Source organism: Pholis gunnellus (genome assembly GCF_910591455.1).
Source record: "Pholis gunnellus genome assembly, chromosome: 21".
NCBI classification, from domain to species: domain Eukaryota; kingdom Metazoa; phylum Chordata; class Actinopteri; order Perciformes; family Pholidae; genus Pholis; species Pholis gunnellus.
In genome coordinates this window covers 9,449,827-9,473,353 of record NC_136548.1, presented here as the reverse complement: position 1 = coordinate 9,473,353, position 23,527 = coordinate 9,449,827, and the positions used below count along the sequence as shown (strand labels likewise).

The window sequence follows — 23,527 nt, the reverse complement described above, 5'->3', positions numbered from 1 at the left end:
TATGTGGTGCAAGTCCTTTAGTTTTCTGTTCATACTGATATTTAAGTTTAAGACAATGTCATTCCACCGTCTAAACTTTGCTATGATTCATATTGTGCATTGAACCATCACTGTGGTTTTGACGCTTTTCTTTTGAATAGGTAGGCTGATCACTGTCAGAGCGGAGAGGTAAAAAAAACACTTACCCAAAGTAGACTCAGGAAGACACACAGCAGAAAGCGGCCTGAGGTGGTTTTGAAAGACAAAGGCTCCATCGTTATTCGGGCTTGTTAAGCTACACACATTCTATGAACTTGTAAAATGCCTTTGCGGTCCCAAGATAAACTTGAAGTTTTTGTCTTCAGTCCTGCCACAAGTGTGTTGACAGAAACAACAACACTTGAGGTTGGCAAAGAAATTCTCCGTGCCTGGGCTGACGCAGTCCAATATTAACTTTATTCCGGTGGCGTTGCCTTTTAATTCGTAACCACGTCCTCCTTCTGCAACCTCTGATCCCCTCTCATATTGGCAAGTGACCAGTGGCAGGCTGTGTGTTTTATAACTAGGCCCTTAGTGCTGTCCTACTACAGTTGAACCACCTCACAATAACCTCATTATGACGCCACAGCTACGGGTTATTATTTGTTTTGTGTAAAAAATGCATATTTATAAAACACTGCAACATTTGACAAGTGAAATAAAATGTTGAAGCTCAACACCTATGAGGGCTACAAATACACTAACTGCAGAGACATGAATACGCGCATGACGGGATGGTGCGTCATTAACTGACAATGCATAGTCAAAATCAATGTAATTAACACAATGACAAGAACAAACAAAGTACCAGTCACATATATTTATATGACAACAAAGCAGGTAGAATAACAAAAAAAACAATTAACAGGCCTCTGCATATTCCAGCAAAACTGCGGTGCTAAAACATGCGTTCCGCCACACACTCAAGAGCACCGGCCATTCAACTATTATTCACATCAGAGGGCACAATGTTAACCATATCATGAAAACGACACAATAGAAAAATGAACACAGTAGTAACGCTACTGCAGATGTAAAAAGAGTTCAATATGTATTAAGCAAACTTTTTTTTTAAGGGTTGTGTACTTAAATATTAACTGTGTCCTAATTTATTACCTATTTGTTCACCTTTTTATAGCATTTTTTTGTCTGACTTCTTCTGTAGCTGTGTGACTTCCTCGAGCAGCACTTCCTCATCGATAGCCACGACGCCATCAAGAAGCTGGGCGATTACATCGGCAGTCTGACCCGCATCACTGCGTCTGAGACAGACGGTCCTTTGGGAAAATACCTCTTTGATAAACACACTCTGTAAAGGTCACACCAGTACAAGGAAGTAAGTATTTCAAAAGATTCACAAAGTCAACAGAATAACAGTGCCTCACATTGTGCGTTATACTTTGTTAAGAAAACTACACAAGAGAAGTTGTAAGTTGCTGTCATAAGTCACTTGTTCATTTAGACTCAGTTGTATCATGTGTCATGCATTCCAGTGTGTCCAGTGTGTTTTAACCTTCATAAATGTTTGGTAGAAATGCATATTTTGAGTCAAATAGATGATTAAAGATTTGGAATGTAATTGAAACATTCAATAAAGCCAGACTATGCTGACATAACATGTTTTGTCTTCTTTCACAACCACTTTAACAACTGTACTGTATGTCCAATTGTTCACACAGACATCTGATCGTTCATGCAGTCTAAACTCTTTCTGTCGAGTCGGCCCGTATAGAACACTGTAAAGATAACAGTGGGACTTTGCTGAGTCACTGTTGGGGGGAGCTTAATGTTTAACACTAGGCTACCAGACAGCGTGTGTGGTTAAAATGACCATGCTGCTTCTCAGTAGCATGGTCATTTGTCTCGAATGACAACATTTGTTTTTCAAAGCAATAAGTTCAAATCTCTGAACCACGGATCCTTTGCTAAGCCCCTCCACCCTCGGTCACTGTTGCTTTGGCTGTCAAGCTCGCACTCGACATGTCAATATGGCGTTTAAAAGGAGTTGAATGACATCATTGCTCCTCTCTTGAATGAAATGTCAAACTCAGAGTTTGCAATCTGACAGCGTCCTGGAAACTTTGTTCTTCGCAAAGAACTGCAGGAATCGGAGGGGACAGCCAAGAAAACTCCAGAAAGCAAACTCAAGAGCTTTTTTTACAAAGCACTTTATCAAAACATGGCTGAATCAACTGAACACCAAATTCAAGAAGGACTCCAAAGTTGAAAACGGCCCCTTAATGCTGTCAGAGATACAGGACTTCATCTCCATTCTTCAGACATCAGATGATGACAAACCACATAAGGGACTTCCAAGAGGTAATACCCTGACAATCACACGGGCGCTGAGTGACTTCCTCTTCAGGAAGGAGTCTGAGGGGACCGTGATTGTACCCCAGTCACATGCTGACATGTCCGCTGAGATATGGGACAAAGTGTGGAACTTCCTGGGACTGTTGAAGTGGTGGCAGATGGTTGACAAGCTCGCTGAAACGACGAGACGAGCTTTAGAGAACAACAAGTCACCGGCACCAACACTCCGGGTTCCTCCCACATTAATTGAATATGAACTTCTCTTTCAATCTGTAAGGTGGTTTTCATCTTGAATCCAATGAAGTGCTCCAGTCCTGCATCACATCCAGGTCTCCTCCACGGTCCTCCGCCCTTCATCATAGAGGGACAGAGACCAGTGGAGCCGGAGGCTATAGATGTGGGGTCACCTCAGTGGTCCACACAAAGCCAGAAGGCGAGGGTTCGAATCCCCGGACCTGAGCCTCTTTCAATTTGTGTGTTGTGGAGGAAGGATCGGGTTTTCTCCGGGTACTCTGGTTCCTCCACCTACAGTTTAACATCTAAAAATGTGTTCAATAACATCAAGAAATAAAAATTAGGTCACTTATCATTTTTCTGTAAGAGCTGTAATTCGTAGTTAGGATCCTTCAGTGAACTTCACATTTGTCTAAAGTACAATAAAAAGTACCAAACAAGTTAAAAGAAAACAGTGCTTTCATATGAAAACCACTTGCATCAGCAATAAAGTTAATTTATTTCTACAAAATAACCAAAAAAACTTGCTAGAAGAACAATAACATTAAATCAAAAAATCCTGATCAATAGAGTTTCATGAACCAGTTTAAACACATAAAACCTACATTCACAGATGTATATTATCTCTGTACATTGCACATCTTCTCCATGATGTGAACTTTAGCACATCCCCTGATGCAACGAGGTAATATCTTAATAAATATGTGCTTTAGATAAAGCCGGGTTCAAAATTCTAATACATTTTGTTGACATCTCAAGACATACAGTATGTCAACATACACATATCGAGTCATACAGAGGGAATTATGGATATTACTCCACGAATCTGAAAATACTGAACTCCAACACTCCACTACATTAATCTGACAGCTTTAGTCACTTTACAAATTAAGATTTTATACATTACAAACTTAATATGATGCATTGTCAAGAAATATAACTGTGCGCAAGATTTATGATTTTGATAAAATGCTTGAAACATTTTTATGGTTCCAGTTTTAACAAATGTGAAGATGTGCTGCTTTCCCTTTAGTAGTTAAAGGTTTGGACTGCTGGTTGGACAAAACATTAAGGTGTCACTTTGGGCTCTGGGTAATTTTTACAAACCAATTAATAGTTAGTTGAAAATTAGCTCCAGCTCAACCAGCTACAACAGTAAAATCCTGTTTTTAAATGAATGCATCAGTAATAATAATAAAATGATAAAATAGTCATTCCCAAAGTCTGGGTCGGGACCCATGAGATTTTATTCAGGTAGACAAATAAAATAATTTCTTCAATAGTCTTTGATTTAACAATATGTGCTGTTCACCTTTGAGCCACATGAGGGAGCCTGAATGTTGACAATGTTATAATTGTAGTTTACTTATAACATCGAATCTAACATGACAGGTTAGTGTACATTCTGTTTATTACATTTTAAACGCCATATCGACATGTCGAGTGCGAGCTTGACAGCCAAAGCAACAGTGACCGAGGGTGGAGGGGCTTAGCAAAGGATCCGTGGTTCAGAGATATGAACTTATTGCTTTGAAAAACAAATGCTGTCATTCCAGACAAATGACCATGCTACTGAGAAGCAGCATGGTCATTTTAACCACACACGCTGTCTGGTAGCCTAATGTTAAACATTAAGCTCCCACCCAACAGTGACTCAGCAAAGTCCCACTGTTATCTTTACAGTGTTCTATACGGGCCGACTCGACAGAAAGAGTTTAGACTGCATGAACGATCAGATGTCTGTGTGAACAATTGGACATACAGTACAGTTGTTAAAGTGGTTGTGAAAGAAGACAAAACATGTGACGTCAGCATAGTCTGGCTTTATTGAATGTTTCAATTACATTCCAAATCTTAAATCATCTATTTGACTCAAAATATGCATTTCTACCAAACATTTATGAAGGTTAAAACACACTGGAATGCATGACACATGATACAACTGAGTCTAAATGAACAAGTGACTTATAACAGCTGAGGAAAATTGCAATTTTTAGCACCATATTAATGAGAAAATTATTTTGTCAGTGTGGTTTTTTTTTAAGTAAAATTGAGGTATTTTCTGTTTATTTTCCTTACAACTTCTCTTGTAAGTTCGTTGCAAACTGTGACACTATTGTGTAGTTTTCTTAACGGAGTAGAATGCACAGTGTGAGGCACTCTATGCATCTTTTGAAATATGGAGCTTATTTCCATGTACTGGTGTGACCTTTACAGAGTGTGTTTATCAAAGAGGTATTCTCCCAAAGGACCGTCTGTCTCAGACGCGGTGATGCGGGTCAGACTGCCGATGTAGTCGCCCAGCTTCTTGATGGCGTCGTGGCTATCGATGAGGAAGTGCTGCTCGAGGAAGTCACACAGCTACAGAAGAAGTAAGACAAAAAAAAAAAAGTGTGTCAAAGAATGCTATAAACAGGTGATCAAATAGGTAATAAATTAGAACACAGTTAATAATTAACAGACTACACAACCCTTAAATCTTACAGACTAAGTTTGCTTGATACATATTGAATTCACGCCAAAAAGTATTTCTAATTTGCAACAGTGTAGCTGTTTTTGTTTCATATTCACCATCTCTCAGCTAAACAATAGCTCGAGAACAATTAGCAGTTCTATCCGTCTATACGTTTGTCTGTTTGTCCGTCTGTGCCAGACTTACATGAGGGTCAGTGTGGCTGCCAGCTCTGCGGTGCACATCAAGGACACATGTGTTTAGGGACTTCTGGTAGTCAAGGGAAAAGGACATTGCATCCAGACCACCTGTCCAGTCCTCTCTACTTGGTTTCTAGAACAGAAAGTGTATACTTGGATAAATACATCTATCAATCGTAACGATGATGGCTTGAAAATGCTCGTTAAAAACTGGACTCACGGCAATGGTCTGAAGCAGAATCCGACCTCCTCTCATGTTTTGATATTCCAGCAGCGTCTCTGCCTGTTGCCTCTCTTTCAATGAGCGCTCCAGGAAAAAAGTGGAGAACTTTGGCAGGGCAACATCATCCCTGTCAAAATACATCCCCTAAAAGAGATGAGAGGAACACAGCATTCAGGGATTACAGTGCAGACACCAGTTAAGAGAGGAGGAACCCCAGCAAAGAGCAATTTATTGGTATATTTAAGTGCAAAAACAGGATTTCAATACATTGCATAACAAATACGACTATTCATACGGCTGCTGTGGAATCTTACCAGAGAAAGGTAGGTGTAGGATGCACTGAGCTTCAGGTTGATGAGTTTGTTCAAGTCTCCTTCGGTCTCCAAATGGAGGTTTTGTTTTATCACAGACTGCATTTCTAAAAAGACAAAAACATATCACAATCAATGAGACTAATATAAGGGTCATGCTAAACCAATTCCAGTTAAGACAAAGTCATTACTTAACGTTGAAGTTAAGACTCCAGAAGACAAATACACATCTCTTACCTTTCCTTTCCTTTCACACTCAGTTAACGTTATCTAGACTAGACGTGTTCACTCGTCTGGTGAAGTAAGCTTATCAGTGTTCTGCACGTCTTTGCTGGTCAGCTTTTATACAACCAGTGTTTAACAGCTTCAGTAAAGCATCAGTCAGACTGTCGTCATGTGTAATTACGTGAATTGAGTTCAAGTGGGATGTAACATCTCTAGTCGTGGGACGGTTCACTAACATTTGGACGAGTTTTGTTGGCTGTTGACTGAGACATCCGTTAAATAAAGTACAGATATCACCATCTTCACTTCTAGGCTCAGACTTTAGTTAGTTTACTCAAAACACTAAAACAAGAACTACAGTTAGCTACTGACGCTATCTACACAAGTTAGCGTAACACGATGCAAGGTGACCGTTTGGCTAACGTTAGCCACGTTAGCATCAACTAGCATACATATTAGTAAACAGACAGACACGTTCGCTGGCTGGACCCAGACTGTGGTTAACGTTTAGTTTGTATAGTCACCTCTGCTTTCTGTCCCTGTCCGGAGGTCTGTGAGAACGCTGCAACACTTCTCCAGCACCGTGACGTTAGCTGTCCTTATCTTGTTTTGCTAACTGCACAACACCAAACAGCGACCCTCGCCTGACTATTTAAGCATCTCTACTGCCGCCCCCTGTGTTGGGGACGAATGACATTATCTCAGACAAAGTGAGAGCCGGTGGCGTCAATCCAAAGACTGTGTGCCAAACACGACCCAAATGAAACAACCCAGAGTTTTGTCAGATGATTGTTTTCATAATGTTACACAAAGAAAAAGAAAAGGGATGCACAATGATCAGTCAAGACAAAGGGGAAGATATGAGAGTGGGGATTGTAAGCACATCAACATCCACTCATTATTATTATATCAAAAGACAGTGTCTGTATGTGAGCAGCAGTGTAGGGTTTAAAGCACGTCCTACAGTGAATGGTCAGTCCGTAGATGTCCTGGAATGGGTGGTGTTAAGAGCCATTTTGTTATTGTTTTGTACATCTTCCCACCACCTGGGGGCATAGTGTGGCTATAAATTAAACCACAGGTGAATGTAATCAGGAGGGTCACCTGATACAGGTGTTGCTGAGTAAGCAGGAGCAAACTGTCTTTGAACGTGCGACATTAATAAGGAATGTCAATGTTATGATTTATTTTGTCTCTGTAGAGGAAATGACAGAGTTTCTATATGTTTATGTATTGATACGTTTATGTATGTTGAATGTTATCTGTTTGTTTGTGCACTTTATTTTATATTGTATTGTACATTTTAATATGTTTCTATTTTTTGCACTGTGTTGATTGTTTAATGTTATGCATCACCCGCCATGTCAAATTCCTTGTATGTGCAACATACCATGGCAAATAAACGGTTCTGATTCTGATTCTGATTCTGATTCTGAAAGTCCTCTGTTCATGTGAGAAATAAAATGCCTGTATTGGAAACTGGACTTCGTTATTTATGGCACGCGTCTAAACAAACAATCAGCAACCGTGGTGACTTTTTTGATAAGCAACGAGGTCACTACAGGTGGTAATGTGACAAGAAAGTTAAAAAGACTGGTGTTTCAGAGACGTTTTTAGGTACAAAAACACACATTACTTACAAACAACTTGAGACAAATACATGATATTGCTGTGCAGGAAACTTGAGAAAACATCTGAGATCTTCAAATGCAAATTATGGCCCGGAAATTGTTGTAGCATTTTGCATTTTGCGGATTTAAAGGGCAACAGATTTAATGTGGTGCTCATAGAAATGCTAGGATAATACAGTACATGTAAAAGAATGTATCTTGTGGTATACAGATACACATAGTGCACAGTATGACCTCATATACTGTCAGCCTGAGTCAGAGCAAGACTTTTGATCGACGGGAGAACCAATGATACTTCAAATAAATATTGAATTTCATGATTTTGTATTGCATTATGGTTGTAGGCTTTTCTCTCCAAGAATGACCAGACCCACACATATCACCAGAATATTGTAGTTTGATCTTTTTCTCTGAATTTGCACAATTGATTGTACTGCAACGTCTTTTTAATATACAGAAAAATTCAAGTTACACCAAAATATTTCAAAAAACCAACTGACAAATGTTCTTTCCAATTGCAGTAGTTGTGCTCACTTATCTAACACAGAAGCTCATTATAGTTATTGCATTAAAGAGTGCGATTGTGTAGTATAATTTACAAAGGTTACATCCTCCTCATGTTTCCCCATTGGACAACGTTTTCTTTGACATACCTGCTCATTTATTGAGCACTTCACCATAATATGAGACCATAAACACTGCCATCACTTCATGTTCCGTTAAAAGGGTGTTGGTGATGTTTTCTGTTCGCAGTTCCTTATTGATGTCAACCACAAGGAAGCTATAAATATCACTGCTCTCAGAGACAGTGCAAAGAAACTTCAAACACATCTACTGTTCTGTGAAACCAGCCCAACTGAAGAGAGATTAGACAGTGATTTCAACTACGACATCATTCAATAATAATTGAAAATAGTTCGAAAACAAAACCAATTTCATTTATATTGAGCAGCATTTGAAAGCTTTGCCTGGGTTCATAAAAAACTTGTCGTCGTCTATTTGCACATCATAAAGGCATAATACACAGGCAGTCACAAACATGAAACTGGTGATGGCAAACATACAGCAGGTGGAAAGCAATTATAACTGATAAATATGTAAAGTAGGGCCACATTTACTTGATTGACTTACCTTTGACAAGTCGCACATTATGACCGTTAACAAGGAAGTAACAGGCGGGGCAAAGGTCTCTGTGGTCGTACAAGGCCAAAAAGGAGAAGCAGTTATTTACTTAGTCACTTGCCAATATGAGAGGGGATCAGAGGTTGCAGAAGGAGGACATGGTTAAGAATTAAAAGTCAACACCACCGGAATAAAGTTAATATTGGACTGCGTCAGCCCAGGCACGAAGAATTTCTTTGCCAACCTCAAGTGTTGTTGTTTCTGTCAACACACTTGTGGCAGGACTGAAAACAAAAACTTCAAGTTTATCTCGGGACCGCAAAGGGATTTTATAAGTTCATAGAATGTGTGTAGCTTAACAAGCCCGAATAACGATGGAGCCTTTGTCTTTCAAAACCACCTCAGGCCGCTTTCTGCTGTGTGTCTTCCTGAGTCTACTTTGGGTAAGTGTTTTTTTTACCTCTCCGCTCTGACAGTGATCAGTCTACCTATTCAAAAGAAAAGCGTCAAAACCACAGTGATGGTTCAATGCACAATATGAATCATAGCAAAGTTTAGACGGTGGAATGACATTGTCTTAAACTTAAATATCAGTATGAACAGAAAACTAAAGGACTTGCACAACATAAGAATGCTGGATTGTTTCCGATGGTGAAAGATGAATTCATTCTTTCTTGGCTGCAGTAATCTATTCTCACTGACTTCCTCAGAGAAACAAAAGCATGAATGAGGAAATAACGTAATGAAAAACATAAAGGGAGCCGTGCCTCCAACATTTGGTATCTTGCTTATCGTATATTTTAGACAAGGTGATGTAGCTGCATACTGTTTTATAACACCGTCTGTCTGTATATATTAGGATAATGGAAATTTAAAGTTATAATATCGTAGAAAATGTACCACATGGAAGATATTATATGGAACTACTGTGCACAAATATATACATATTTAATAAACAGGATTTACTATTATTAAAAAAAAGAAGGCAATAGTTGTGTACAAATCAATATTTTGTGAACTCTTTCAGTATATCTCAGGTGTTGTTGCATTTGTTGAGATTTAGAGGTCGAAGTACAAAATGCTAGAAAGATTTCCGGGCCATAATTTGCACTTGAAGATCTCAGATGTTTTCTCAAGTTTCCTGCACAGCAATATCATGTATTAGTCTCAAGTTGTTTGTAAATAATGTGTGTTTTTGTACCTACAAAAAAAAGTAGAACGTCTCTGAAACACCAGTCTTTTTCACTTTCTTGTCACAATGCTGTTAACAGTATGCTGGATACAATATAATATACGATATAATATTGCATTAGATTCCATAGTCAAATGAACACTTGTGACAATTTTGTACAATATGAAATCACATTTTTGGGGTTAAGTCATTCTCTCTTTACATTCCTGTTCTGTTTTTAGGTTGTCACTGACGCAAACACAACAACACCAGTCACAACGCCAACAGCATCAGTCACAATGCCAACAGCATCAGTCACAACGCCAACAGCATCAGTCACAACGCCAACAGCATCAGTCACAACGCCAACAACAACAGTCACAACGCCAACAGCATCAGTCACAACGCCAACAACAACAGTCACAACGCCAACAGCATCAGTCACAACGCCAACAACACTGGAAATGACAACGATACCGTCGACAACTCTTCGACCAAAAATACTACGTAAGTTTGAGCCACTGTCCTTTATCTTGGTGACACAGGAAAGAAAACAAACAACAACAACAAATATAAATAAATGATATATATGGAGGGAGGAGGATGAACGAGTCTCACAGCCAGAGGAAAGAAGCTGATTTGAAGTCTGGTGGTCCGGCAGCTGATACTTCTGTATCTCTTTCCAGGTGGCATCAGGGTGAACAGGTTGTGGCTGGGGTGTGTTTTGTCTTTTAATATCCCTTTAGCTCTTTGCAGGATCCTCTTCTCCCCAATATCACTGACGCTCACTAGATTGGTGCCAATGATGTTCTGGGCGGTTTTAATCACTTGCTGTAGATCTTTGACACTACGTCCTTTCGGGCGTTTCAACATCGTTTCAGAAAGGATTTCGGTCCATACTAACACGCCTGAAAATGACTATCACATACTGTAACTATTGACGTACACTGGGCATGCGGGTGCCAGTGTAAACAGGAAGTAGATTGGTTACTTAGTTGAAGAAAATCTGACTAATATAAGGTTGTGCTTGATATATTTGGTGAACACAATGTCTCTCACGCATTTCCTCGGTTTCCTTGTTGTCTCGTAGCTCTGCCGTGTGGCTGGAAGTCCCTGTCGTAGTGGAGAGCATTTATGCTTTTGTTTGTTTACAGTTTCTTTGTGACCTTCACAATAGTTGTGCAGAGCAAAATAAGCATTGATAAGAAAAGGAAAGTCCTGTGTTTTGTGTTCATCGCACTCCTTTATTGAAGCCGCAAACCGGGACTTCAATCGTCCGCTTCGTAGGACTGATAATGCCGCTGGAGACGCGGCTCAAAAATTGAGCTTGTTTCCTCTGCATGCACAACATTTTATCAGAGGTAACGTGTCATTTATTTAAACTGAGATTTTGTAACAGTTTCTTCTTCATGTCTTTTTTACATCCTAGCTCCTCCGAATGCAGAAGATTTCAAATCAGTTGCACAAAATGAGACCAGTATCACTCTGCAGTGGAAAAACGTGAATGACTCCCTCAACTATACACTTCTGTTCATTGGAGGAGAGATTCATGTAAATGCATCAGTGGGACAGGAACTGGTGTCACACACAATTACAGGCCTCACAAATATGACTGAATATAACTTCACTCTCTTCACTGTGTTTGAAAATATCAAAAGCAGCGGAGTGAGCATCACTGCATTTACTGGTGAGTGAATTTCCTCTCATAACAAATTTCCCCTTGCGGGATGAATAAAGTATCTATCTATCTATCTATCTATCTATATTTCTAAAGCCATGTAACAAAAAACAAGCTACAGCTCTGTAAAGATATGATATCATTTAAAGTTTCTCAGTAGCAGAAGGGTGTTGCTCACTTGTTATTTTTGGGCTGCGGCTGAAATAAATAATGTAATTAATTATTTGTTTGGAGAGAAAAAATACACAAAACAACACAACATTTTATCAGAGGTAACGTGTCATTTATTTAAACTGAGATTTTGTTACAGTTTCTTCTTCATGTCTGTTTACATCCTAGCTCCTCCTAATGCAGAAGATTTCAAATCAGTTGCACAAAATGAGACCAGTATCACTCTGCAGTGGAAAAGAGTGAAAAACATCCACAACTATACACTTCTGTTCAGTGGAAGAGAGATTCATGTAACTGCATCAGCGGGACAGGAACTGGTGACATACACAATCTTAGAGCTCACAAGTGGGACAAGATACAGCTTCACTCTCTTCACTGTGTATGAAAGTATTGAAAGCAGCGGAGTGAGCATCATTGCATTTACTGGTGAGTGAATTTCCTCTCATAAAGCCATGTAACAAAAAACAAGCTACAGCTCTGTAAAGATATGATATCATTTAAAGTTTTTCAGTAGCAGAAGGGTGTTGCTCGCTTAATATTTTTGGGCTGCGGCAGAAATAAATAATTGAATAAATTATATGTTTGGAGAGAAAAAATACACAAATCACAACATTTTATCAGAGGTACCTTGTCATTTTTTTAAACTCAGATTTTGTTACAGTTTCTTCTTCATGTCTGTTTACATCCTAGCTCCTCCTAATGCAGAAGATTTCAAATCAGTTGCACAAAATGAGACCAGTATCACTCTGCAGTGGAAAAACGTGAATGACTCCCTCAACTATACACTTCTGTTCATTGGAGGAGAGATTCATGTAAATGCATCAGCGGGACAGGAACTGGTGTCACACACAATTACAGGCCTCACAAATATGACTGAATATAACTTCACTCTCTTCACTGTGTTTGAAAATATCAATAGCAGTGGAGTGAGCATCACTGCATTTACTGGTGAGTGAATTTCCTCTCATAACAAATTTCCACTTGCGGGATGAATAAAGTATCTATCTATCTATCTGTCTATCTGTCTGTCTGTCTGTCTATCTATCTATCTATCTATCTATCTATCTATCTATCTATCTATCTATCTATCTATCTATCTATCTATCTATCTATCTATCTATCTGTCTATCTGTCTGTCTGTCTGTCTGTCTATCTATCTATCTGTCTATCTATCTATCTATCTATCTATCTATCTATCTATCTATCTATCTATCTATCTATCTATCTATATTTCTAAAGCCATGTAACAAAAAACAAGCTACAGCTCTGTAAAGATATGATGTCATTTAAAGTTTCTCAGTAGCAGAAGGGTGTTGCTCACTTGTTATTTTTGGGCTGCGGCTGAAATAAATAATGTAATTTATTATTTGTTTGGAGAGAAAAAATACACAAAACAACACAACATTTTATCAGAGGTAACGTGTCATTTATTTAAACTGAGATTTTGTTACAGTTTCTTCTTCATGTCTGTTTACATCCTAGCTCCTCCTAATGCAGAAGATTTCAAATCAGTTGCACAAAATGAGACCAGTATCACTCTGCAGTGGAAAAGAGTGAAAAACATCCACAACTATAAACTTCTGTTCAGTGGAAGAGAGATTCATGTAACTGCATCAGCGGGACAGGAACTGGTGACATACACAATCTTAGAGCTCACAAGTGGGACAAGATACAACTTCACTCTCTTCACTGTGTATGAAAGTATTGAAAGCAGCGGAGTGAGCATCATTGCATTTACTGGTGAGTGAATTTCCTCTCATAAAGCCATGTAACAAAAAACAAGCTACAGCTCTGTAAAGATATGATATCATTTAAAGTGTCTCAGTAACAGAAGGGTGTTGCTCACTTAATATTTTTGGGCTGTGGCAGAAATAAATAATTGAATATATTATATGTTTGGAGAGAAAAAATACACAAATCACAACATTTTATCAGAGGTAACTTGTCATTTTTTTAAACTCAGATTTTGTTACAGTTTCTTCTTCATGTCTGTTTACATCCTAGCTCCTCCTAATGCAGAAGATTTCAAATCAGTTGCACAAAATGAGACCAGTATCACTCTGCAGTGGAAAAACGTGAATGACTCCCTCAACTATACACTTCTGTTCAGTGGAGGAGAGATTCATGTAAATGCATCAGCGGGACAGGAACTGGTGTCACACACAATTACAGGCCTCACAAATATGACTGAATATAACTTCACTCTCTTCACTGTGTTTGAAAATATCAATAGCAGTGGAGTGAGCATCACTGCATTTACTGGTGAGTGAATTTCCTCTCATAACAAATTTCCCCTTGCGGGATGAATAAAGTATCTATCTATCTATCTATATATCTGTCTATCTATCTATCTATCTATCTATCTATCTATCTATCTATCTATCTATCTATCTATCTATCTATCTATCTATCTATCTATCTATCTATCTATCTATCTATATTTCTAAAGCCATGTAACAAAAAACAAGCTACAGCTCTGTAAAGATATGATTTCATTTAAAGTGTCTCAGTAGCAGAAGGGTGTTGCTCACTTGTTATTTTTGGGCTGCGGCTGAAATAAATAATGTAATTAATTATTTGTTTGGAGAGAAAAAATACACAAAACAACACAACATTTTATCAGAGGTAACGTGTCATTTATTTAAACTGAGATTTTGTTACAGTTTCTTCTTCATGTCTTTTTTACATCCTAGCTCCTCCTAATGCAGAAGATTTCAAATCAGTTGCACAAAATGAGACCAGTATCACTCTGCAGTGGAAAAACGTGAATGACTCCCTCAACTATACACTTCTGTTCAGTGGAGGAGAGATTCATGTAAATGCATCAGCGGGACAGGAACTGGTGTCACACACAATTCCAGGCCTCACAAATATGACTGAATATAACTTCACTCTCTTCACTGTGTTTGAAAATATCAAAAGCAGCGGAGTGAGCATCACTGCATTTACTGGTGAGTGAATTTCCTCTCATAACAAATTTCCCCTTGCGGGATGAATAAAGTATCTATCTATCTATCTATCTATCTATCTATCTATCTATCTATCTATCTATCTATCTATCTATCTATCGATCTATCTATCTATCTATCTATCTATCTATCTATCTATCTATCTATCTATCTATCTATCTATCTATCTATCTATATTTCTAAAGCCATGTAACAAAAAACAAGCTACAGCTCTGTAAAGATATGATATCATTTAAAGTTTCTCAGTAGCAGAAGGGTGTTGCTCACTTCATATTTTTTGGCTGCGGCTAAAGAAATATTGGAATTTAATGCAAATCAATATTTGTTTGATCAAAAATAAAAATACACCATACACAACATTTTGTCAGGATAACTTTTCATCTTTTAAAGCTCATATTTTGTAACAGTTTCTTCTTCATGTCTTTTTACATCCTAGCTCCTCCTAATGCAGAAGATTTCAAATCAGTTGCACAAAATGAGACCAGTATCACTCTGCAGTGGAAAAAAGTGAAAAACATCCTCAACTATACACTTCTGTTCAGTGGAGGAGAGAAAAATGTAAATGCATCAGCGGGACAGGAACTGGTGACATACACAATCGTAGAGCTCACAAGTGGGACTTTATACAACTTCACTCTCTTCACTGTGTTTGAAAAAGTCAGAAGCAGCGGCGTAAACCACGATGCACCCAATGGTAAGATGTTTTTCTCCCAATAAAGACTAACAACAAGAGTTTTAGCTAATTTAGAGTTACTCATTAAACTCTGAAGTGGGACAAGGTTAACAACATCTCATCGTACTTTCTACAATATGATAACAAAGCATACCTCATCAAAACGCATCAGTCACCTATGAGGTCAATTCACTTAATGCTGGGACAAAATATGATTTCACTCGCATCACTCGCTTTGAGAAAGTCAATAGCACTGGATTCTCATCTAACGCTGTGACTGGCAGGGGACCTTTGAGTAAACGCTTGAAGCCTGTATTCTGCTTATGATATGCAAATCCTTTAACTGTAAGAGGAGGTAATGCTCATTGACAATACACAATACTACCTATTCATAATGCAGATGATTAAAATCAGACCAATATAACACTGCAGTAAAAAAGTGGAAAAACAGAACTACAGTTCAGTGGAACAGACAACAGCCAGTAGATACTGTGGTGACCTGGGCCTACATCTCTCTAATGCACCTCATAATATGTCGGCTATTATTCACACCTCACCCTCAGGTCGGAGTGAATGTTTTGAAATTCACACTGCATTGCTAAATCTCTTAAAAAGTGTTTATTCTAAGTTCATTTCTACATTCAAAATGTTTTTACATTGATACACGGTGTGTGTGTGTGTGTGTGTGTTTTCAGTTCCATTAATGGTGATTTCGGTCGACATCACTCAACGCTCTGTGACCAGCATAACCCTGACGTGGACGATAGTGAATGAAGACTGGTACTACTTTCTCCAAATTAATGGGGGAATATCCCAAATTAACCCAAATAGAGACATGGATGTTGTGTCCCATACAAGTACGCCTCTCCAGCCTGGAACAGAGTATCCATTCAGCCTGATCACAGGGTTCTCTGGACTTAATAGCACTGCTTACGAAGGCTACACAGCAACAGGTATATACACACTTTCAAAAACTCTCAAAAACTGTTTTTCAATATGAATAGTAACATCCAGAACAGTCTTTGTTCTGGAAAGTATTTTTCATTTATTGAATTATGTGCTATCTTTAACAAATGGAGGCTTTCATTTTCTCATTCATTTCAGCCATAGACTGTACCAAAGGAACCTGGCGTGTTACTAACTCATCAATCCAAGGAATGATTGAAGGCGTGTTCTCGAGTGCAACAGCCACTAATAAAACGCAAACTCATGTTAGTCCTGGAGGAGGTAATGTGTCATTTGCTGGCCTTTACCCTGGCGCGACCTATGACGTGTCTCTTGTGTATGAAACAAAATCCACAACCTGGATACAGTGTAGCCACAACGTGACAATCAGTGAGTACAAATATGTCTTCCCACATTAACTGCTTGGCTAATCATGTGTTCTGTTGTACTATTACTTTTCGATGGACATAAAAGCAAATGCATGAATTGGTGTTGTTTGCCAATGAACACGCTGGTTTGTGATTGCATTGTAAAGGCGTATTTCCACCTGTTTTACTTAGTTCCTGCGTATTTAAGCGCTGACTGCGAGTACGTGGCCGCTGGCTATTCTGTCTCTATCGTCTGGAATAAACCGGAGGGTGTGTGGACTTCAGTGGAGGTGAACGTGACCGGAGAAACTCACACAGTGCATGGAAATGACGAACAGCGCCTCCAAATATCTGGATTCCAACCTGCTCAAACATATGAGGTGTCTTTGGCTTTACTGTCCGGGACCGTGAGGAGTCATGAACCATTTGTTTTTTCATGTCTCACTGATCCAAGGGGTGAGTCAAAGTGACGATATTACTCTATAGAAGGACCATTTCAGTGTGTTTCCTGAAGTAACCTTTGAACAATATATTCTCACTTTTACTTCATTGTTGTTCTCTTTGGAATCAGTTCTATGACGTGCTTGTTGTTTGGTTTTGGTGTCTACTGTACTGAGTATCTATATGTTTTTTTAAAGCATTTAATCCAGATTCTACCCCCTGTAGGAGTCATTGCAGGGGCAGTATTTGCTGTTGTGATTTTTTGTCTCCTGCTGTGTTTGGCTCTCTTCATTTTTTTTAAAAGACCAGATATTTTCAGGTTCGTGCTGCCTCAGTAACCATAGTTATTTTATTTCCCTGAAATATTGTGAACCAGACTCAATCAGGGAACATCTTTGCTTTTTTTCTCACAGCAGAAAAAAGCCATTCATTGGTGGTTCCAGACAATCCAATAAAAAGTGCAAGTAAGTATACGTTTCTATATAATGCTGACACCCCTGTCAGTCTACAATGTAGTGAAAAGGGAAATTAGATATTGTATAAATACAGAAAATTAGAAGGTTGACCACATATGAAAATATACCGTATTTAAGATTAACGCCAATCTTTATTCTGTAATATATATGTATGTCAATTGTCTTAAATACCATTACAATGTGTTATGGGTTCTACTTTTGTTTTCAGAGCTATTTCTGTGGCAACGTTTCCAGACCACTTCTACCAACTAGGTGTGGATGAGAATAAAGGTTTCAGTGAGGAATATGAGGTGCATACAAAAAGCATTTCGCATATTGTTTCTCTTCTATGTCTTCCTATTTTTGTAAATGACCATAACAGTGTGCGTGTATAGTTGGGGAACTGTTTCACTTGCTTTCCTTTTCAATCACACGCCGTCTCACCTAACTTCCATGCAGAGCCTCATTCCTGTTGGCACGGAGCAAACGCGAGGCGCAGCTCTTCTACCCCAGAACAAAGCGAGGAACCGTTTCAACAATGTCCTGCCGTGTAAGCCGGACCGCAATATCATTAGCAGTCGCGACTCGTGAAATAGTCCAGATCCGCTGATTCATTCTAAGCATTGCCGACGTTGTTGTGGTGCATTGCCGTTGAACCATCGTCTGTTTTGTCTTCCTAGATGACTGGTGTCGGGTGAAGCTAACTACATCCAATCCCAATGAATCTTCCGACTACATTAATGCCTGTTACATGCCAGTAGGTATTACTTGACGACTGTCAAAGGGCAGATTTGACAAGCTTGAAACAATCATTGTCTGTAATGAAGCTGCCACAGTTGCAAGTCAATGGTTGCTGAAACATCTGCACATTAATTTGATTAACTTTTTGACTGTGTGTGATTTCATGAGCACAACATGGTCTCCGATCATACTGACTTAAACAAGCAAGAACAGTTTTGTCATGTTAACTTTGACAATTGCTTCTCAGGGCTACAAAAGCAACAGAGAGTACATCGCCACCCAGGGTCCTCTGCCGTCCACAGTCAATGACTTTTGGAGAATGATCTGGGAGCAAAGAGTGAAAGGCATTGTCATGGTAACCAACTGCACTGAGGGAGGACGGGTGAGTCTTCAGGAAGTTTTGAGAATGTTACACGGGCAGATTTTAGGGGAAGTGCAAACTTCAATTATTGACTCCACTGTTTGCTCTTATGGCTGACGTGCAGTCAAATGGTGACAGTGCACACAGTTGTTTTTTGTGGGTTTTTAAGTTCCCACAAAGAACTGACTTTTATTGACTGCTACTACTGACGACTACAACTGCAGTAACTCAGCGTCAGTAACCCAATTATACGGTGTTTCTTGTTCCTAGACTAAGTGTGAGCGGTACTGGCCTGCAGACACAAAGCCTTGCTCTTTCGGAGAGCTGTTGGTCACCAGCAGATCTGAGCAGCAGGAGCCCAACTGGACATTGAGGGAATTTAGGGTGAAACATGTACGGAACATCTCTAAAATGTTTATGGTGCAACTAAATATAGGTTGAGTTTTAATATAGTTCCAAGTCACAACGCACAACAAAGCGAATGAAAAGTGCGATCGTGACAAATAAAAATGTATGAATTTGTATTTGTACACATTTTTAAAGAGGATAAATGCTTGACGACTTCAACGATGACTTCGTTGGTTCAACACTTACAGTATTTGAATTCCTCTATTTGATCGTCTTCACAGGGGAATACCTCAGAAGAGCGCACAGTGAGACATTTTCACTTCACTGCCTGGCCCGACCATGGAGTCCCACAGGGCACAGAGGTCCTGATCCAGTTCAGAGAACTGCTGAGACAGCACATAGAGAGCGAAGGAGCGAAAGCACCAACCGTGGTTCACTGCAGGTACAGAATGAGCGCTTGTTGCAAGTCTGGAGAGTAGCCTGTAAAAATCAGACAAAGGTCAAAGAGAGGGGCGACGCAGTCGGGTCAACTTATAACATCACTGCTGTCATATCTTATGATATACATGCACATGGATTTTTGATGAAATATAAGCTTTTATAACGTTCATATCGTTTAGCGTTTATGTCAGTTTTAAGTAAGAAGGTGCTCAGGGTGGGAGAACATGTTTTAAACTCGGAAGTGAGTGATTTCCGCATAGAGTTAAGAATCTACTTTGAGACCATCAGGACTACCTAATGACCACCGTGCCCGGACGCTAACTGCTTACCGTTTGCTGCGTGTCTCTCTCTTAGTGCTGGAGTGGGGAGGACAGGCACCATCATTGCTCTGGATGTGCTGCTTCAGCAGCTTGAGAAGGAAAGTGCAGTGGGAATCAACGGCTTCGTGCACAAGATGAGACTGAGCCGACCACACATGGTGCAGACGGAGGTAAAACCGTTCATATGAAGTTACTTCAGGCTGGACCACTTCCTTATTTGGGTACATGTTTACCGTTGAGACTCTCTTGACCTTACAGCTGGTGATACAGTAATAGCACTGAAACTATAGCATATGTATGTAAAGAATCGTAAGCTTTGCTTAGAGTTCCATGTTCATATCCATCCTCCAAAAACATGGTTTTTGAAATTGTCTTTTCTATTGTCCCATTTAAACTTCACCAAGTGAATTGTGAGTCTAAACAATCCCACATTATCAGGAAACTGAGGCTTGTTAACATTTTCAAGGAAGTGTCGGTCAGAATACGATGAACATGAACCCTTTGCACCCAAACTTCTGCTTTTCAAATGACCAGCATATTTTTTATTTTTTTATTTTCAGTCTCAGTACGTTTTCCTGCACCAATGCATCATGGACCGTCTGCAGGCAAACGAGAAGACTGAAGAGAACATATATGAGAATGCAGACATGATCTACGCCAACGCCACTGCACTCCGAGAGTTCACAAAAGCCTGAACTAAACGAGATCGTCAGTTCTGAAATCAGTCTTTTATGCACTTAATGCAAGACTAATTCTAAAGTCTCCATGATATATTTTATTAACTGTAAATACGCAAACATTTAAGTCTTATATATTTACTGTACATGAATAGTACTGTTTGGATTTTATTTAACTTGTAAACTTGTGTTCCTCTGATCTACAAAATGTGTATTCGTCTTCTTCTTCTTCTTATTATGATGATGATGTGAGGAAACAAAACTCCAGGTGACAGAAAAATGTTTAAATTACATTTATTAAAATTAAGAAATGTAGGTAGAAAAGTATGATTTTCCATTTGTACAAGAAATACAATATCTTTCATGAACAAAAATACCTGAATGTGTTTTTTTCTGCACTCTAGAAGAAAAATCCACCACGTCACATTTTCATATTAGTGTTAAACTGACACAGAGAAGCAAAACAGAGTATAAATCGTGCGCCATCAGCTGGGTTTTGGGTCCAATGTTTGTACCTAGAGCAGGCAACACACCCGCTCTGCTCACGCATCCTCCCCCGTGATGGCTTTACCTGGTGGGTCCTTTCTAGTGGGGGCAATAGAGAAGTGACAACGGATGAGTTCCTGTCTGGCTTGCAGGGCCTCGGGGTTGATAGTGACCGGCACTGAATGCTGCTTGCCTGGATGCAGGGGCTCAATTTTACCGGCTACGGGCGGGGGAGGGACGGAGAACTTCTTAGCGATGTTGTGCAGGACACTGCACGCCTTGATGATGTTGGCCTTTTTGTCCAAAGAGCATTCTTGTGCAAAACCAAGTTGCATCAGACACCTGAAACGCCTCTTCATGGAGCCGAGCATTGTCCGCATGACGTTGTGGATCTTGGCGTGGGCCTCATTGAAGCGGGTCTCGCCGTCATTTGCAGGTTCGGACACAGGAGTCAAGACGTGTTTGCTTAAGTGATAGCCTTTTCCACCTTTAACGAAATTCAGGAGAGAACGCAATTAATGACAACTAGAAAGGGCACCGGTGCGTTTCAGAGCTTAATCAATAGAAAATCAACCGAATAGAATGAAAATCAACATTTTGAAGAGTGAATGTCAACATAGGGTTGTCACGAAATGACAGTGTGTATTACCTAATGAGACAATTTTCTGAATGATCAAGTGGGGCAGTTCATTTTTAACCTTGTAAGCAGTAGTTTGACAAAAATATTTAACTTAATGTCCACTTATAAGCTTTCTCGAGAGATTTCCTCGGCAGATTTTTCCGAGGAAGAATGACAAACAGTTGAAAGCTCTGGAAAAAGCCAGCACATGGACCTTGAGGTTTTTTTTTTTGTTTATCAAAATTGAGTATCGTTTTTTTATACCAATACACTGTTGTGGGTGTGAGCTGGCTAATTATATACACTGACATTTAGTAAAGCATGTCCCTTTACACTGAAAAATAAGAATTCAGTTATGACATCCAAATGGAGAGAGAGAGAGAGGGGGGGGGGGGTCACCATTCTTGATTATGCTTTTGTTTTACATCTTACCAATAACCCAATATGGTCCATGCAGCTCCTCCTCCATTTCTCTTCCTTTGAACGACGAGTCCCACATTTCCTGCTCAAACGTGCTGCCCACACAGCACTTCTCCACACTCAGTATGTTGCCGTCGCAGTCGCATATGATCTGGCTCACCACCGACGTGTACCCCAAGGTGTTGACGAAAGACCTGAACGTCTCCTTCTCGTACGGAGAAGCTCTTATCTTGAAGTGAGCTGGCGCCAGGACGCCCAGCGCATAGGGGATGCCGCAGACTTTCCTGATCTTGCAGGCGACATTGGTTTTGGCTTCCCGCAGTAGTGGGAATGAGATGAACTGGTCGGCCATACCCGCGATGACTTCGGAGACTGTGCTGATGACCGCGAGGCTGTCCGCCTGGCTCGGTCCGACTCTCTGCAGGATTTCCGTGGAGGAAACGCCGTGAGCGTAATAGTTCAGCGTCACCATGACCGTCGCGTCCACCGACAGCGCGGGTGTCTTCAACGCGACGCTCTTCATGCGGATGCGGACCGCGTCCGTGATGAAGGCGATGCAGGGTCTGGTGAGGTGGAACATCTGGAACAAAGCGTCGTCGTCGAAATCGTCGAAGCAGCTCGGAGCCGCACAGTCCGCTCCGTCGTGTCCGAGCAGCTCCTCCTGGACCGCGAGCCACACCGGCAGCGCGAAGGCCATTTGTTTACTCGTGCGACTCTGGCTGAAGGTGCAACGACTATTACTGCATGACAGACAAACGATGATGTATAGCACCAAGCGACATGGAAGCACGGTCTTCTTCTTTTAGATAGCCCGAAAAGCTGCACTTTATCGCCACCCAGTGGACAGGAATGCAGCTATCGGTACATTAATAATGAAGGGAACACAATCCAAATGGAGCAAGTACTTGAGTCATTTCAGTGGAAAATACTTTGGGGAAACTATATTCCACGACTTCCTGGTTTGTTAGTTATTTTTGCCCAGAAAAGTGTGATTTCCCCTCTCAGTGTGGAAGTAGAAATCCTGTACTAAAGCGAAACAAATGCTCGTTTGTTTAGTGTCTCTATAAAATACAATATTTGTGGGGAACTACAAGTGAAAGAGACGAATTGTAGGTAACACACCATGATAAAAAATATTATACATTAACCTTTATACCTGTGGCCTGAATTGTAGACTCTCCCACCTAGGAGCGAGACCCACAGACGTGTTTTTGTGGTCGATGTATGTCTCTGAGATTGTGTGTGTCTCTTTTGTATCGCTCTGGTCATTCTGCATCTCTTTGAGGTCAGTACGTGTCTCTTCGATCAACATTTCCCAAGTCAAAGGGGGGCCCCTTACACTTTGGCCCCCTGGGCCTGTGACCGATAGGCCCGCTCAGCTATCCATCCATGACAGTAAGGTTAGAATCTTCCCCACGAAATTCAAAAAGCAATAGGGTATCGTGTATATATACGATATCGTAGCTCATTTATTTCATATGGTGATATATGATTGCACAAGACACGTGTTTAAA

The 23,527-nt window shown here is 40.0% G+C and overlaps 3 protein-coding genes across 8 annotated transcripts; 1 reads left to right on the top strand and 2 right to left on the bottom strand.

The window, feature by feature from the left end:
* Nucleotides 1-4,375: 4,375 nt before the first annotated feature.
* Nucleotides 4,376-8,757, bottom strand: LOC306713099 (ferritin, middle subunit). 4 transcript variants are annotated; one of them, XM_079182677.1, is made up of 5 exons: nucleotides 8,739-8,757; nucleotides 5,755-5,858; nucleotides 5,438-5,584; nucleotides 5,225-5,350; nucleotides 4,376-4,926 (listed from the first exon to the last, which is right to left on the bottom strand). In XM_079182677.1, exons 2-5 carry the CDS (start codon nucleotides 5,854-5,856, stop codon nucleotides 4,777-4,779), a joined length of 525 nt encoding a protein of 174 aa, XP_079038803.1. In that variant the 5' UTR covers nucleotides 5,857-5,858; nucleotides 8,739-8,757; the 3' UTR covers nucleotides 4,376-4,776. The 4 variants fall into 4 exon arrangements, with proteins under 4 accessions (XP_079038803.1, XP_079038801.1, XP_079038802.1 ...); XM_079182675.1 differs by lacking the exon at nucleotides 8,739-8,757 and adding an exon at nucleotides 6,501-6,601; XM_079182676.1 differs by lacking the exon at nucleotides 8,739-8,757 and adding an exon at nucleotides 5,978-6,064.
* Nucleotides 8,758-8,896: 139 nt separating this feature from the next.
* LOC306713082 (receptor-type tyrosine-protein phosphatase H-like) lies at nucleotides 8,897-20,880 on the top strand. Of its 3 annotated transcripts, none has more exons than XM_079182654.1 (22): nucleotides 8,897-9,172; nucleotides 10,143-10,407; nucleotides 11,330-11,587; nucleotides 11,918-12,175; nucleotides 12,440-12,697; nucleotides 13,232-13,489; nucleotides 13,754-14,011; nucleotides 14,443-14,700; nucleotides 15,155-15,412; nucleotides 16,087-16,344; nucleotides 16,496-16,726; nucleotides 16,897-17,160; nucleotides 17,371-17,464; nucleotides 17,562-17,609; nucleotides 17,830-17,911; nucleotides 18,060-18,150; nucleotides 18,281-18,357; nucleotides 18,589-18,723; nucleotides 18,973-19,095; nucleotides 19,332-19,492; nucleotides 19,846-19,981; nucleotides 20,372-20,880. In XM_079182654.1, exons 1-22 carry the CDS (start codon nucleotides 9,104-9,106, stop codon nucleotides 20,504-20,506), a joined length of 3,975 nt encoding a protein of 1,324 aa, XP_079038780.1. In that variant the 5' UTR covers nucleotides 8,897-9,103; the 3' UTR covers nucleotides 20,507-20,880. The 3 variants fall into 3 exon arrangements, with proteins under 3 accessions (XP_079038780.1, XP_079038779.1, XP_079038781.1); XM_079182653.1 differs by having other exon boundaries at nucleotides 17,559-17,609; XM_079182655.1 differs by lacking the exon at nucleotides 11,330-11,587 and having other exon boundaries at nucleotides 17,559-17,609; nucleotides 20,372-20,879.
* Nucleotides 20,769-23,392, bottom strand: LOC306713095 (putative nuclease HARBI1). The gene is made up of 2 exons (XM_079182671.1): nucleotides 22,026-23,392; nucleotides 20,769-21,461 (listed from the first exon to the last, which is right to left on the bottom strand). Exons 1-2 carry the CDS (start codon nucleotides 22,708-22,710, stop codon nucleotides 21,031-21,033), a joined length of 1,116 nt encoding a protein of 371 aa, XP_079038797.1. The 5' UTR covers nucleotides 22,711-23,392; the 3' UTR covers nucleotides 20,769-21,030.
* Between the last annotated feature and the right edge of the window lie 135 nt (nucleotides 23,393-23,527).